Source organism: Corvus kubaryi, unplaced genomic scaffold (genome assembly GCF_017639235.1).
Source record: "Corvus kubaryi isolate FWS band 111438036 unplaced genomic scaffold, C.kubaryi_AGA036_p1.0 37352, whole genome shotgun sequence".
Taxonomy (NCBI): domain Eukaryota; kingdom Metazoa; phylum Chordata; class Aves; order Passeriformes; family Corvidae; genus Corvus; species Corvus kubaryi.
In genome coordinates, this window is record NW_024581114.1 from 1988795 (window position 1) to 2004610 (window position 15816).

General features: G+C 44.1%; 1 protein-coding gene across 2 annotated transcripts in view; it reads left to right on the forward strand.

Annotated features, from left to right (window-relative positions):
• DVL1 (dishevelled segment polarity protein 1) overlaps positions 1-15816 on the forward strand; it is a 59426-nt gene that overhangs the window by 20771 nt on the left and 22839 nt on the right. For both annotated transcript variants that reach the window (XM_042032100.1, XM_042032101.1), the window contains exons 2-3: positions 840-909; positions 13281-13402. In XM_042032100.1, the coding sequence (XP_041888034.1) occupies positions 13338-13402 (65 nt within the window). In that variant the 5' untranslated portion in view covers positions 840-909; positions 13281-13337. The remainder of the gene's footprint in view (positions 1-839; positions 910-13280; positions 13403-15816) is intronic.

A 15816-nucleotide genomic window follows, 5' to 3' on the forward strand; every position in this document is an offset into this window, starting at 1 on the left:
TGAAGGGAGGACAGATGTTTTAGGAATTAAATGAATATTTTACAATGTTTTTCTTTCCAATAATAGCAAAAAAGGGTGAAGATTGCCTAATATTGCCCTGCCAGCCATTAACAATGCAAATAAGTGTGGAGGGAAAAAAAAAAGGGTGCTCATTCCTTAAAATACGTGGGAATGCAGGCATTAGTGGGGGAGTTATTTATTTGTAATTTTTCAAAAGAAACTGTCCATTTGCTCTCTTCTCTCTTCTTTCTTCTCTCTTCTCCCTCCTAACCAGTCCCCCCTCAACATGACACTGCTTTGTGCCCAGTGAGTTGCTTCGTGGTTATTGTGGTTTTTCTTCACACAGCAACAAGGCAAAAACATAAATAAAGGAGACTATGCCTGTGGATCCACACATTTGATGGAGTTTGACTTGAGATTGTCAAAACCAAATTTATCCCTGTTCTGCAGTGTAGGAATTTGAGGCCAGAAGTCTGTTTCTGCTACAAATCTGTGATCCCTGACACAGAGACTGCACAGCACAGGGGGGATTTTAGTTCCCATGAGACCTTTAAAGGCTCTGGGGAGACTCCAAAATGGGGAAATGCTTGAAATTACTTCTGTGCCTCCCAGATTGGGTTGGTTGTCTGGAAAGTTGCTGTTCTACCCTTTGTTTTGATTGGTTTCCTCTATTCTCACAGTCATACATTCTTTAAACACAGAACACCTGCTGATACAAACATTTTAATGAAAAAATTATATTTCCCCTGGACAATTTGAGAAAACCACTGTCCCTTCTGATGTGATGTGATTTCAAACTCCTGATTTTCTTCCTGTTGTTGTGTTTCTTTGTTTTCCAGGGTGGTAAAGGAGGAGATCTCAGATGACAATGCAAAGCTCCCTTGCTTCAATGGAAGAGTGGTGTCCTGGGTATGTTGGATTTTGTGTGTGTAAATCTGTGTTGTTTGATACTGGATCCTGATTTTTAGAAGTATCTTGAATCTCAAATTGCATTAAAACAAAGGTATAAATTTTAATTATAACAATCCTGTTCTTAAGTAATACATTTTAAAAATCAAAGGGACGTCCACAAAGTGTGCAGAGCTGAAAAGGTGGTTTTAACATGAAAACAGCTTTAGTACTGTCACTAAAGAGCCAAAACAACTTATTCAAAAACAGCTAAATGTGATCTTCTGGTGGATTTTGGTGATGGTATTTAAATTTCATTGTATTGGTATTGTGGTAATGCCTGGAAGGTTTAAATGAGGTTTAAATCTCGGGGGCTAAGCATTGTGTATGCATTCAGTAAAAAGACATGAAAATTTATAGCTTTGGAAAAATAAATTTAATACAAAAATAAAGGAATTTGGGCTGTAATTGGTTCAGTTATAGAGGGAGTCAGTGATCCAGATGTGACTGTGCTGCTCTGCACATCCCATCTCCCTCAGTCTTGTCTGGGTTTAATGTGCTAATTTCTCCAATATGCCAGGATTTGTTTGTCACCTCACTGGACTAATTAATTACCAGCTCCTAATTACTCCCATTTATTGGGCAGTGTGTGCTGAGCTGAGGCTGAGCTGGTGCTGGCACACTTCTCCTTCTTCAGCCTCGTTCTCTTAGTGGAGATGCAGTAAAAGTCTCCTGCTGCCGAGTTCTGTGTGAAATACAGGAATTCCCACCTTCAGATGATGTTTGGGGCACAGATAAACACATGGATGGATTTGGTGTGTCATGCACACATTTCTCTGCCTGGGGACTGGAGGTTTGTGCCTGTCAAGGGTGATGGAAGTGGTTGAGCACCTTTGGGCAGAGAAGAGAGCAGTGGTATTTCAGATTTTAACACCAAAGCAGCTTTTGAGGCATAGTCTGTGATTTCAATATCCACTTTCAAGCTGAGTTTACAATCTTGGGAACACAGCAGAGGACAAGAATGGTGTTTTCCAAAATCTCAAGTTTGTCTTGAGTATAAAATGTATTTTTGTGAAGAGCTTGGCTTCAACAAATGGTGCCAAGTGGGCTTGCAAACACGGTGAGTGCCATGGGGGTGAGAGCTGTGCTGAACAGAGACTTGGAGCAGCTTTTCAGCATGGAATAAATGTTTGGATCCATGTTTGGATCCTGCTTTTGCTGGGATGAAGGTACACAAGGAAGCAGTAGTAAAGTAGGTTTATAGGAGTTTTTTCCAACTGCCCAGTTGGAACAACTGGGGCTACTTGGAGTTCTCAGGTGGAGTGAGCAGCTTTGTCTCTATCTCTTTCTCCAGTCCCGTGCTGATTTTAGGAGTTGAAGATCTTTGCTCACATTTTTTACAACTTCAAATATTTTAACTATTTTATCCGTTAAAATATTTTAGTAACCCAGACATTGAAGTTCTACAGGACAAGGACATTTGCTACCTGCTGGGGAGCTTGAAGTTTCTCAGCCTGGCTTCTTGTAGACAGGATTACATCAAAATGACATAAAAAAATCAAATACCAGATTGATTGCATGCTGTTTCCTGCATGTGTGCACTCCAGTGTTGTGTAAAGAAAAGTGCAACGTGTGTCTTTTCAACCTCACTTTGACTGGGAGATGGTTCTTAAGCAATGATTCCTCGTGGATCATCAGGCACAGCCCCTGCTGGGCTCTGAGCAGCTGGAAATGCTGCTCTGGGAGGGCTGGGGCTGGCAGGTGAACTGAGCTCAGCTGGATCACACAATATGAGCAACTTCTTCCTGCTCTATTGATTGCTTTTAATTTTAGGGCACTCAGGCTCTGGCAGCTGTGTAGTCCCAACAGTTTTTTAGTGTTAGGCAAGCAAAACACGTGGCTTTGTAAAGCTGAGCTTAAGCTCAGTCCTCCCACACACCCAAATGTGTATTAAGCACTTACTAGGTTTTGTATTAAATTGAGGCCTTAAAAATTGGGATGTGTAGTCTGTACTCTGCAAAGTTAGCTGTTTGTTCCTGGGAACTGTGTTCAGAAGGAAAAGCTGCTTTTTCCCTTCTTTTTAGGACCTCCATACCTGTTTTTTTACCTTTGTGCTCCAACCTTTTGCCTCAGTAGCAGTAGCTGACTAATAACCAACGTGACTTCCAGAGCTTTTCCAAGAATTTAGCCATGCACTTCCACTCAGCAGGCACCAAAATGCCTTGGTTTGGGAATGGAGGAGTGTTTCAAAGCAGAGTTATTTCGATTTAAAGCTGCTGTTCTGATCTAATTCTGATCTAAAGCTGAGCAGTGCTCCGGGAAAGGAATGAGCACCACTTGCCTCCAGGAAAAAGGGAAGATTCCCTGGATGAGTAAATCAGTTGTCAAAGGAATAAAACCATTGGCTTTAGGGAATCAAACTGATGTTTGAACAAACAAATAAACAGTGAAGTGTTTGAGAGCTGAGGGTCCATCTGGAGCCAGCACGAAGTCCTTTCTTAATGAGGTTGTGTCCATTCTTGTGTGGGAACTGGAGGTGGGATGGGGATAACTCCTCCAGGAGGAACATCCATCCTGATAGCCCCTGCTGTGGGATCAGCCCCTGGATGCTCTGAGGGATTTGGCTGAAGGGCTCAGTGCTGCTGAATTTGCTGCTCTCAGGATGCCCCTGAGCTCTGGATGGTGGTGGTGCTGTTTTTGCCTTCAATCCAAGGATTACTGGGGGGCCGGAGCGTGGGGCTCTGGCAGGGTGGGAATGGATGGGACAAAAAGGGATTTCATGTGTGATTAACAAGTGGAAGAGAGCGTCCCAAACGCTGCAGATAAAAGAGGGGAGAAAATGGAGGTGGGATTTGTGCTGCCATGGCCTGAGAGCAGCGTCTGGTTTAGCAGCAGAGGGGTGGGAATTGATGGCAGCTCCTGTCAGGAGAGCAAATTCATCCTGAGAAGCCCTTTCCTCCTCAGTGTGCAACACCTGCCCTGGTTGTTCCTCAGTGTCATCCCCTCCCTGTTTCTGCCCCTTTCTCCCATGCTGCTGAGCTGGTAAATATTAATTAAATATTCAATTCATTCAATATCCAGGTTGTCCTCTGCATCCCTGACCTGGGTCTCTTCTTCCCAGTGCATGTAGGAGGATGGGGCTGTTTGTTTTTATCTGTGTGGTCCAGTTAAATTTATCCTTTACTTGGAGAATTCAGTGTATTGATGATTTATTCTGACTTCCAGACACCATTCAGGCTCTTCTGTGCAGCAAAATATGGCTCAAGTTGTTCCAGCAAGGTGTTCTTGGAGTTTAAGGAAAAATCCACCCCCACTATTCCACATGAATAAGGATGTGGATTATTTCATTCCCCTTTACATCCCAATTCCTCAATCTCTTCCTTCTTCCTTCTCCCAACCAACTCCCAAAGGGCATTTTTATCTCATGTTAAGAGCTGAATTCTTTGCCAGCTCCTTAAATAACATGAAACATGAAAATATATGGCTTTTCCAGCTGGAAAGCAGGAGAATAGGAAGAAATAAGATCAGAACAACACTACACACACACACACACCAGTTAAATGTTATATTTTAATTCTGGGGCTGTTCCTATTTTCATTTCAGAGGAACATCACAATCTCTGAGATGCATTTCAGGAATTAATTCAATTTATTGTGATTCCTGCATCAGTATAAGTTGCTGGCTGCTTTCCAGATGCACAAGAAGGCAGAACCATTGCTCCAAGGATTTGCTGCTTGTTTGAAATCTTCTCAGTCATTCCTATTTTTTTGCATTAAACTTCTGCTTGGAGGCTGCAACCAAGATCAGTATCTGCTCTCCTTTTTCTCCCTGTGCATGGTGGGAGACAGTTGCTGATCCAGAAACCTTCATTTTGTATTTTCTTTGTCACGACCAGCTGGTTTTTCCCCATTAGGGGTGGAAACTGAGACACACACGTTTTTCATGGATTTCTTTTTAAAATTTCCCATCAAGATCATGTGGGAAGTCTGGTGGTTAAGGGACAAGAGCATCTGGCAAACAAGGAGATGCTGAGATGAGCCAGAGCCTTCTCAACAGCACCAGTGACAAGAGACAATAGGAATGAATGGAAACAAAGGAAATTCTCTTCAGACATTAAAAAAACATTTCTTTTTTAACTCTGAGGGTGGTGAACCAGCCCAGCTCACCCAGAGATGTGCAGTCTTTGTGCTTGGGGATAAACCTGGTTGGAGAAGGAGCTGTGGTGATCAGACAAGGAGCAATGGGGTCAAACTGAAAGGGGAAATTTAGATCAGATTTGCAAAGAAATTCTTCTCTGTGAGGGTGGGGAGGCCCTGGAATGGATTTTCCAGAGAAGCTGTGGCTGCCCCTGGATCCCTGGAGGTGTCCAAGGCCAGGTTGGAGCACCCTGGGACAGTGGGAGGTGTCCCTGCCCATGGAACTGAATGAGCTTTAAGGTCCCTTCCAACCCAAACCGTTCTGGGATTCTTTATTTCCAATCCCTCAGCAGTTGCTGCTCCTGCTTTGAGCAGGACTGGAGCAGCTCCAGAGGTCTCTTGCAAAAGTCAGTTATTCTGTGAGTGCATTCACTGCTTCTCCTGCAGCTTTTCTGGTATTTCTATCACCCTCTCTAATGATGGGGCTCAGGCAGTTCCTCATCTACCTTCAACAGATAATAGACAAATCCAGCTTTCCAAGTCAGAACACAATCCCTCCTTCATTCCTCATGCCTTTTCTTCAAGAGGAGAATGGGTTCAGTTTGCCTTTCTTCCGTAGGTCAGATACCATTTATCTGATATATGGCATGTATGATAAATGCTATAACAGCATGTAGATAAGAAATAGTGAAATATTTTTTCTTCTTCATGTCAGCACAGGAGCTTAACCCACAAAACTCAGCTCAGTTGGAGTCAATGTCCAGGCCTTTAATAGAGAATGGTGCTGTTGCAAAGATCTAAAAGCAAAATTTAGATGTGTGGTTTAAATTAATTATTTGAGGGTATTAGTGGAGCCTTTTTTGTGTGCTGTACCGAATTTTTTGTGCTGCTCAGGATGAATTATCAACCCATCCAGTTCTGCAGAGACAACACAGATTGTAGGAAGTAGGGTTGGATCTATTCCTTCAAAACTTGGGCTCTTGCCTCCCTTCCCACCCATCAGCCTGCTCCCAAATTTCTGTGCATATCCTGGTTTGGCTTGGGTTTGGAGCTCACACAATGCACTTTTTGCAGATGATGTTGACAAGGGCTTCTGTTCCCTGGGCGCAGCAATCAGCTGAAACATCTGTGTCTGACCTGCATTATGAATTGCAAATTACTTTTTCCACACTAACACCCATAAAATTGCAGGGCTTATCTGCCTCTATTTGCTGCTAATTACTGCAGGAGTTTTATGTAAATCTCACTGTAAGTTAATTGTTCAGTTTCGAATTCTTTAATATCCCATTCACTGGAACTTAACAGATAATTGCACACAAATCTTCCAGGGATAGCAAAGTTGGGTCTTTACCTTTTGGGGAAAAAAAAAAAAAAGTGTTTTGGGCAGGGTTATTTCCTTATCTGTTTGGGTTTTTTTTTTTAACTGGGCCTGAGCTTTCTTTGTCTCCAGTGCTATAAAATGTGTGTCAGCTGGTGGGAGACAGCTTGGGATTCTTGCACAAACCCATCTGGGAGGGTTGTGGTGCTCCCTGGGAATGACTGCGGTGTCTCTCCGTGTGTTTCACAGCCACACCACACCTTTCACATCGCAAAATGAAACGCACACGCCACAGCTGAGCCTCCTCTTGTCCCCACATCTCCCCTCCTGACTGATACAGTGGCTACTTTGAAGTTTACACCATGCCTGACGTTTGGAAATTGGAGATTTTCATCTTTTTTAATAACATTTGAATCCTTCTATTTGTCAGAGGTGGGAACTTTGATCTTGGTGTCATCTGCAGGACTGATTTCCATAGGGGAAAATGTTCAAGGGAGGATCTGCAAGTCTTTAGTTGTTGCTTACGTTGGCTGCCCTGAGAACTCCCATGTACAGCTGGATTAGTATTGAATTAAAATCCCTGCTGCTAATTAGCTATTTAAACTTCCTCCCCAGCCCTCCTGTGTCCTGCTTGTTTTTCTCCTCTGCATCTCAGATCTTGTTCTTTTGATTTCAGGGTGGGTTTGTTTTTCTTCTTGCGTGTTTTTGTTTCTTTTTGCTGTTGTTGTTGTTGTGTTGTTTTTTTTCTTCTAAGCACTAAATAATTTGGGACAGAGAGCTGCTCCTTCCTAGAGTCCTTTTCAGTGGCTGACCTTTAGTTTTTCAACAATATAGAGTATCATAATTAGTATGTCAGAATTCTTAATTTATTACAGTAAATGCATTTTTACACACCAGAAGTACCTGATGTGTGTCCTGTTCTGCTAACACACAACATAGAATATAATTTTTCTTGGGGAATAATTCATTAGGAGTTTTTTGGGACTGCTTACCCAAAGGAAATTATTAATGCAGGTTTGCTTTTTGCCTTTATTTTTCTTTTGTTGGTCCTTAACTGGGCAATTTGAAAAAATTGTGTGGAAGAAAATATTTTTTTTGTAATGCCTTAAAACGTTTTTCTCTTCTCTGTGCCTGGTGGAAGCTGCGAGTGTGGCAGGAATTGGCTTGTGGCTGCTGCCAGCTCGGAGCCAGCACTTGGGCTGGCTGTTATCTCTGTTTTTTAGGAAGGATTTGCAACATCTGGGAACAATTCCTTGCCTGGCTGCCGGGGATGTGCAGTTTCCTATTGGCTGGCAGTGATGTCATTGCCTTCTGTGAGGTTTTCCCTGGTTTTTCTTCCCCATTATCTGGGTGCCAGCAGATAATACTTGTCCTGTTTGTACATCAGCTTTTTAGAGCCTGTATTTGCAATTACAATTAACGTCGTGGGGCAGAACCATTTGACAAGGGCAGCACAGGAGCTTCAGGGCTGGGAAATGAAAGAAGTGCCCAGAGCTGAGGCGGGGAATAAAAATCCCCAGGAGCAGAATCTTGTTGAGTTTCTGTATAAAAGGAGCTGATTTCAGGGCCAGTCTCTTCACACATTATATAAACCCTCATTCATCCCAAGCCTAATCTCAGTGTAGACAATTTCTCATTGCTAAAATAAACATCCCTTTCCTGATAAGGTTTTTCCAGCAGTGTGGAGTCCTGGTGCCTTTGAGAGAATTCCTGGTGGAACACAGCCCTTTTCTGCAATTGCTCCTTTGGGAGCAGCCTTCGTGTGGATAATGGGCCACATCTCTGAAGCTTTGACTTGGGATTTGAGATGCCTGTGACTTTATAGGAAATAATTACTTCTAACTCATAGATGAATGTGGCTGTTCTGAAGTCGCTGTCAAAAATATAAATGGCTCTTTTGGGTATTTCTTTAGTCACTGGGATCAGTCCCTCACCTCTCCCTGAGCTCAGAGAAACACCAAGAGCTGCTGCTGTTCCTCGGTGAGAGTTTAAATATTGTACTTTTGGTGCTGATAAATTAATAAATATTTATCCAGATGAGACTCTGAGAGCAGAGTGCACCAATGTTTGCTCTTTCCCCTCCCCAGGCTGCTTTTTGTCTGGTGTCCTCAGCCCTGGACTCTGCACAGGCCATTCCTTGAGCTGCCTCAATGCCTGTGGGAGTTTGTTCAGATTTCTGCTGAGCTCTGGAAGAGTCAGGCCTTACCATAATTAATTAAAAACCATCAGCAAATGCGGTGGAGAGGAAGAAAAGGGGAAATTTTGCTACAGAGAGGTGAAACAACTGATCCAAAGACTGGAGATCGGGTTGGAAGTCTGGTGGTGACACAAGCAGTGAACTGAACGCTGATTTCTGCAAATGACTTCCAATACAACTGGTTTTTTTCAGCCAGATTTTTTGCTGGGATTGCTGGAATCCTTCTCCTGAACAAGAAGAAGGCAACAGGAGGAGGAAACAGAAGCTTTCAGGCAGTGGTTTGTTAGCACACTGTGGAACTTGCACAACTCACTGGTGCTTGTCCTGTCACAGCTTGGAAGTGGCTCTGTGGGAGTCACTGGGGATATCAAAAACACCTGAGATTCTTTTGCACCATGCCAGGCTTGATATTCTCTCTCCAGTCCTGGGAAGGATGAGATGGGAGTGTGGTGGCAGGACCTCAGTTGTAAAAACAAACAGCGTTCAGTGTGATGGAACGAACTGAATCAACAGCTGCAATTAGTTCCACACTTCTTTATGAACTTCTTGATGAACTCCCTCCACGTGCAGCACACAGGAGACATCCAGGATTCCCATGGAAATGCTGTCCTTCGGGGTGGAACTGCTCTGCACAGCACACAGCACCAGCAAGAGACCAAAGAAAATGCTCCTGCCACTCAGAACTGCAGGGGAGGCTTGATGGGGGAAATATAATTATCAGGGCTGGCTCGTGGCCAGGGAGCTGGTTGTGACTCTGCCCTTCTCCTGCAAAAACACTCTATTGTGGCAGTCCTTTTCCATTAAAAATGATGGAATATTGGAGTGTTTTATTCCTATTAGCTTGTCAGAGAAAAGGACAGAATTATCTTAATGATGATTTACAGACTGTTGGGAGATTCTGCTGCAGATTTTCTTTTCTAGCACGACAAATGCTGTTCCAGTGCTCTTTTGGGGTGTTTTTTGTTCATTTGGTCTGCAGCCACCCATTTATATTAAGTGCTGTTGAACACAGGGAGCTGAAAGTGAAGAAGGAAAGCTTTGATGAGTGAGAGTGCTCCTCTTGTAACCAGACACAGATCTGGACAGTCTGTGTCTCGTTTAAACAACTTAATTGCTTCAAGTTCTGCTTAACGCTCTTGCAGGAGCTCCCAGATCGTGGTTATCATAAAAGCAAGATCACGTTAGACAGCTTATTTAAATTCTTACACTCCTGGGTTTATTTATTTATTATTGTTATTCCTCAGGGGCAAAGTTTCACCCCAGAGGATGTGTCTGAATTAAGTGTGCTTTGTGTGGAAATGCCTGCAGCCAGCACAGCTTGGAACTTATTTTGGGAAGGTAAACATGGGACTATCTGCACTGGCCACTGCTTTGTCATGGCTCTTGTGCTTGTGATTTACTCCTGGAAGTGTGGGAGATGTTTATCTAGGATTAACAAGCTGCTTGGGAACGGGGGAGATACTGCTGGGATCTTGAGTTCAAATTTATCTCGAGCTCACTGTGTCTGGTGGTGAGCTGATTCAAGTTTGAAGTGGTTTATTTTCCTCAGTCCAGCTGAAAGATCAGTGTGGGTAATTTCTGCAGCCCTCTCCCCTTTCTCACGGTGATGGCTGAGGCTGTTTGTGGCTCTAATCCCACTGCAGATCAGTAAGAAATGGGTACCCAGTGCTTTATCCTTGAGGGAATCACTCTCCAGGGACAACATTCACCAGGAGATGCTTTGCTGCAGTGGATTTTGCACTGCCAAAGTGACCCAGAGCCTCCTGCAGAATCAGTTCTGCCTTGCCAAGACTTCTTCCTCCAGGAGCAGGGAAATGCTAGAGAGCAAATATCCCGAAATACGGGAAGGATTTGTCTTGTTGGCTCCTCCTGGAGTCAGGTGTTGCCCTGAGCAGAAAGGCTTAAAGGAGGGCTGTGTTTTCCTGCTCCCAAATACCTCGGGCCAAGGGGCTTGTTTTGCATTCACAGCCCAGAGTGTGAGGGCTAAGGGGATGTGCAGATCTTGCCTACACCCACTTTCGGGGGTTTTTTGCCTTATTTGTTCTTCTTTTCATCCCTTGGTTTGATTTTTGTCAGTGAAAGCCCAGAGATTCCTCAGGGAATCTTCCAGGCTCAGAGACATCCTTGCATCTCCATAACACCAACACACTTTCTAAACATCTCCCTTTAACTTCCCTACCTGGAAGAAAGCAGCTTTAATTATCAAGTTATTAGGAAAGCTGGTGTTATTTTTCCCTTCAGTGTTTCCTCTGTTGCTCCTGCTTTGGTGATAAGAGTTTGAATAATGCAGCTGACTCCATGTGGTGCTGGGGAGCTGTTTTGTCTCCAGGCAGTTCCTTTTTGACAGCCTGTGTGTGTTTTCTGCCTCATATTTATGGTTGATACTCCTAGGAGTAATTCCCTGCATCCTGAATGCCAGTTCCCTCCTCTCCATCCCCTTCTTTAACAGCCAGCACCTTTCTGATCATTATATTATAGTTAGTCCTTAATAAATTAACCAGTTAGAGCTGGAATCTCTCCTGCTCTGCTTCTTCCACAGCTAAAAATAAAGGGAAGCTGAGACCTCGTTGCCTGTTAGTGAAAGGTATTAATCTATATCATTAATTGAGGATTTATTTAATTAAAGACCTTATAATCAAGTGTTTAAAGAGACTCAGCCAAGTGATGAGGTGGCTCAGGGGGTTGGTGATAAAGTCACCCTGCTCACCTCCAGGTCAAGTCTAATTTCTGTGGATCATGGCCAGAAAATGCTGTGTGTGGTCAGTGGACTGTTTAAATATATTTTTTGCATTAGGATATGCAAAATTCTCCCAGCTTCATGGGAGAAGAATCTCTGTACAGTCGTTTCAAATATTAACTGAGTCCTTCACAGAATCCTCTTTTCATTTTACCCAAACCCTCTCAGGTTGGGCATCTGCCTTCCTGTTTGTAAACCAGAGGAGTGTAACTCCTCCACTGTCAGGCTTGTTAATAAAAAATAACCACTTAATCTAACAGGTGAAGTCAAATTAGAACTGGAATTTCTAATTGGGAATCACCTTGTTCTGTTTGCAGAGATAAATTAAAAGGAGTCTTGGATCAATGCATGTTTGCTTTTCTGTAGTGGTGCTTCACCCAGAGCATGGTTCTCCTCCCCTGGGATTTGGGTTGCATTTAGGTATCTTTGATTGCTTTCATCTCACTGGTGCAGAATTGGCAGTGCCCTGCCTTTCTAGGTTAGAACATGGAAGCGAAAATGCTGATTCCATTATAAAATATTTACTGATAGAGGAGGCACCTGCTCTGGTTGGTTCCTGGGTTTACATTTCAGTCAGGAGCTTTTTTCCAACACTGAGAAGATTTAAAAAACATTAATGTCAAAACCCAAAGTGTACAAAAAGACTCTTTACACAAAGCATCTCTGTCTTTTTTAAAAAATTTATTATTTCTTTGCTGAATACAGAAAAGTAGGTGCTAGCCTGGTGGGAATCAGATCTTAGTTCAATCTAAGATCTTCTGTCAATCATTAAAATGAGCTGCAAACTAGGAGGCTGGGGAGAGGAGGAGACTCCTTCTTCTTTCTCTGCTGATTAAAGATGTCCCACTGGCTGTGCTGGAGGGAGATGGGCTGGCCTGGATTTACTGGAAATGAGATTTGAGTACAGAAATCCTCCTGTGTGCCATGGCCATGCCTGTGATCCATTATCCAGAAGCATCCCTGCTAGTGACTGGCAGTATTGGTAACATTAAAATTGACATCCTGCCTTGTCCAGGACCAGAATTGGTGATAATTCCCAAGGATAGCATGCTGTATGCAGGTCCTTGGTGTTTGGAATGAGGAGATGGATCCTTGCAGCATCTTTAATTCCCAATTTCCATGGGGATTCTGAGTGTTGGGTGCTCTGCAGCCTTTCCTTCCACAGGCTGCCAGGCCCCTCCAGCTTCCCTGAATGCAAATGGCAGTGTCAGAGAGTTCTGAAGATGATAATCACACCAGAGGAGCTTTAGAGAAGTTTTCAGGCCCTCATGAACTGCAGAAGAGTCGTCTCTCCATATCCTGGTTTCCGTGGCATGGTTGGAAAATGCCTTTTTCTGTCTGCAGCTCTGCCTTAAGGGAACATTTGGAGACAAAATGGGCACAAGAGACACGGGGAGGATGACCAGCAGGAGTCTGCTCCTCCTCTGAAGCAGCTTTCTGTTGAGCTTGGGTGACCTTGGCTTAAATTCAGGCTCTCAACAGAGATGGTGGCAACTCAGAGATTTGGTGGTGGGGGCCAGGCTAGACTGTGAATTTTCAGGGGGTTGAAGATCTTGTAGGAGGAGTTCCATTGGGTTTGGGCTGTATTTCTGTCGTGTTCCAGCTTTTGCTTTTCATTTTTGTGCTGGCAAAGCCAGGCTGGGAGCACAGCCTTAAAATGTGGGTGTATTTTGCAAGGGATGCTGACAACTCGTGTGCTTGGGCAACTCAGGGAATGCTGCAGTGCCAGGTCTCCAAAATCCCCTCCCTGCCTGGGGTGCCTGTTTTTGCAAGAGGAGAAGAATTCTTGGTGCTTGCAGGAATTCTGTGCACATCCAGGCTGCTGATGTTTTCACGTGGAGACCGACTGTAACCTGATTTTAGGCGAGTTTGGCAGGGATCCCTGCGCTTCCCATCCTCCAGTTCCCCTCAGATCCTGGGATATTGGCTGAACACGCTGGGCCAGAGTGGAGAAACTGGTGGGAGTAATTTTGGTGTAATTCTGTTTTTTTTTTCTGTTGGCAGCTGGTCCTGGCTGAAAGCTCCCACTCTGACACAGGCTCCCAGTGCACCGAGAGCCACATGGACCTGCCACCACCCCTGGAGAGGACGGGAGGCATCGGAGATTCCCGGCCCCCATCATTCCAGTAAGACCCAATTCTCCCATTTATTTATCAAATTTGAATTCCTGTCTATCTCTCACCCTCATTTCTCTTGCTGCTGCAAGCCAGCTGTTTGTTGTTATTGGTATAAAAATAAAATATCGAGGAATTAAAAGGGGAATGGGAATGAAAACCCCCTGTCATTGTTAGAGTGAAATATTTATCCAAAATACCTCATTTTCAAGCCTGCTGTGGATGAGTTAAGTGGGGCGGGAGCCCAAAATGCTTTTTTGTAGTGTGTGGCTGACAAGTGATTAGTGTGTTATGTGTAATTATGGAGGGTGCAGAGCCAGCTGAACGCTGCTGTCAGGAGGGAAAATTTCCATAAGGAATAATTCAATTCCTGCTCCATGTCCACGCAGAGGCTGCCAGCTCCATCTGTGTGTGGCCAGACTGCAAATATCTGCTTTGATGGCAGCCTCGTTATTTCCTGTTCCTCATCCAAAGGGTATCCTAAGGATACCTTCATTTCCAGGGAGGGCCTTGGAATTTCCACCAGGAGGATTTAAAGCAGGGCCTTGTGCTCTTAGTCTGTGTTTGGAGAAGGAAACGTGGCCTGGATTTGCCTCTTTTCCATTGCTTTTTGGGATGGCTGTTGCCTGGAAGAGCCCTCAGTGTTGTGTTCGAGTCTTTTACAGATAAAAACCTTTCAGAGGGGATGAGAAATCCTGGGAAATCCTGACCTTGCCTGGCAGTGTCTTGCAAGGGCTGTGCTGCCCTCCTGTGTTCTGAACTGGCTGGGAGAGGCCAGAAAATAAAACCAGGCCTTTGTCTTTCCTGGCCTAAACCTGTCTGGAACAGCTGCAAGATCGAGCTTTGTTTAAGAAGATAATTAGCTTGGAATTAGGCACGAGGTTTGTGGTGCTGCTCACTGCCAGAGCCATGGATCCAAGGCCCTGCTGGAGCACCTGCTTCTTCCAGAGTGTTCTCAAAGTCTCTAAATACTACAGAGAAAATGTGGGAATGCTCAGAGGGGTGAAGGACCTCATTCAGGTCGTGTTTTCTGCCTCTGTTCCCATTCCCAGACAAACCATCTTCCTGCTTTCTGCTTCCTTCACTCCTTTTTCTTTCTTTTTCTGAACTCCAGTAGAGAATCTGGCTTGTGGGGAGTTTTCCTAGACTAAAACTTGTTTTCCCTTAATGCCTTTTTGGGTTCTTCTTCTCACAATTTCCCACAACATCTCAACATTTTACAGTGGATTTTTCTGTTGTGTTTCATTTTTTCAGTCCAGAAGAGAAGGTAAGGATGACCTGAGTTTAGTCCATAACACAGGGCAGACTATCTCAGTTATTCTGCATGAAGCCCTAAATCCTGTCACTGTCAGAATTTCATTTTAAAGCACACCCACTCTAGATTAAAGTGACCAAGAATCCACCATACTTTGAAGTGATTTGTTTCTCTGTTGAGCTTAACAAGTCTTTCATTGTAAAATGAACCTGAATCATCACTGTAGTCCTCAGAAATTATGGCAAATTATGTTTCTGAGGATTTTGCTGTGGTGGTTGTGCAATGAGAGTGACTTGTACCTTCTTGGTTCCTAAATCCCTGTGATTTTATTTAAATGCTCTTCAAGCTATCAAAGATCTGTCATCTCCTTCAGTGTTGATTGAGGCCTTATATAAATAAGTGCCAGCTGAGCTGGGTGTTGTGCAATTGTACAAACAGAAATGTTGCTGGACAACAAAGAATCCAAGGAATAGGTGAAGCAGGCAATGCCATCCGGGGGAATGAGATCCTTATCAGAGCTGAAGTGATAACTCCCTGCCTGACAGCGTTGATGTTTTGCTTCATCATTGATGAAATCCAAACAAAACTTCGTTTTTTTCCCCTTCCTGCTGCGGGTTCTGAAGCTCAGCCTGCATTTCATGCTCCACTGCTGCTGTTTGGGGGTTGCCAAATCCACTTTGAGCTGAGTTTGGTGGTGGAGGTGCAGGGTGAGGTGAGAGCAGTGACCTCTGAGTTACCTTTCTCATGTGCTCTGAAAATGGAGCTGCATTTAATGGGCTGAGCTTTGGAGAGGGAAGAGGGCAGCTGGGAGTTATTTTTGCGCCCTTTGCTGTGGTTTAAATCACATTTTGTAGGATGGAAACCACCTTTTGGAGGCAGATTTAGGTTCTGAGGTGGTTTAGGAGAGGGAATTGTGAGCAGGAGTCAGTAGATGGTGCTGCTGGGATGGCCAGGAGTGACCTGAGCAATGTGTCACCCTCTTCCCCTTTCCAGCTGTGCTGGGCTAAACAAGAAGTGTAAAAAACCATGTGGCAGCACTGAAATCCAGCCAGGCATTTCGGTAGGGATAAAATGTGCACTCAGATGTTTTCCTGAACGACAACCCTGATTTCCTAATTTCTCTGGTGGGCATGCCAGCACATTTCATCGACTCACAGAGAGCATGTGGGTG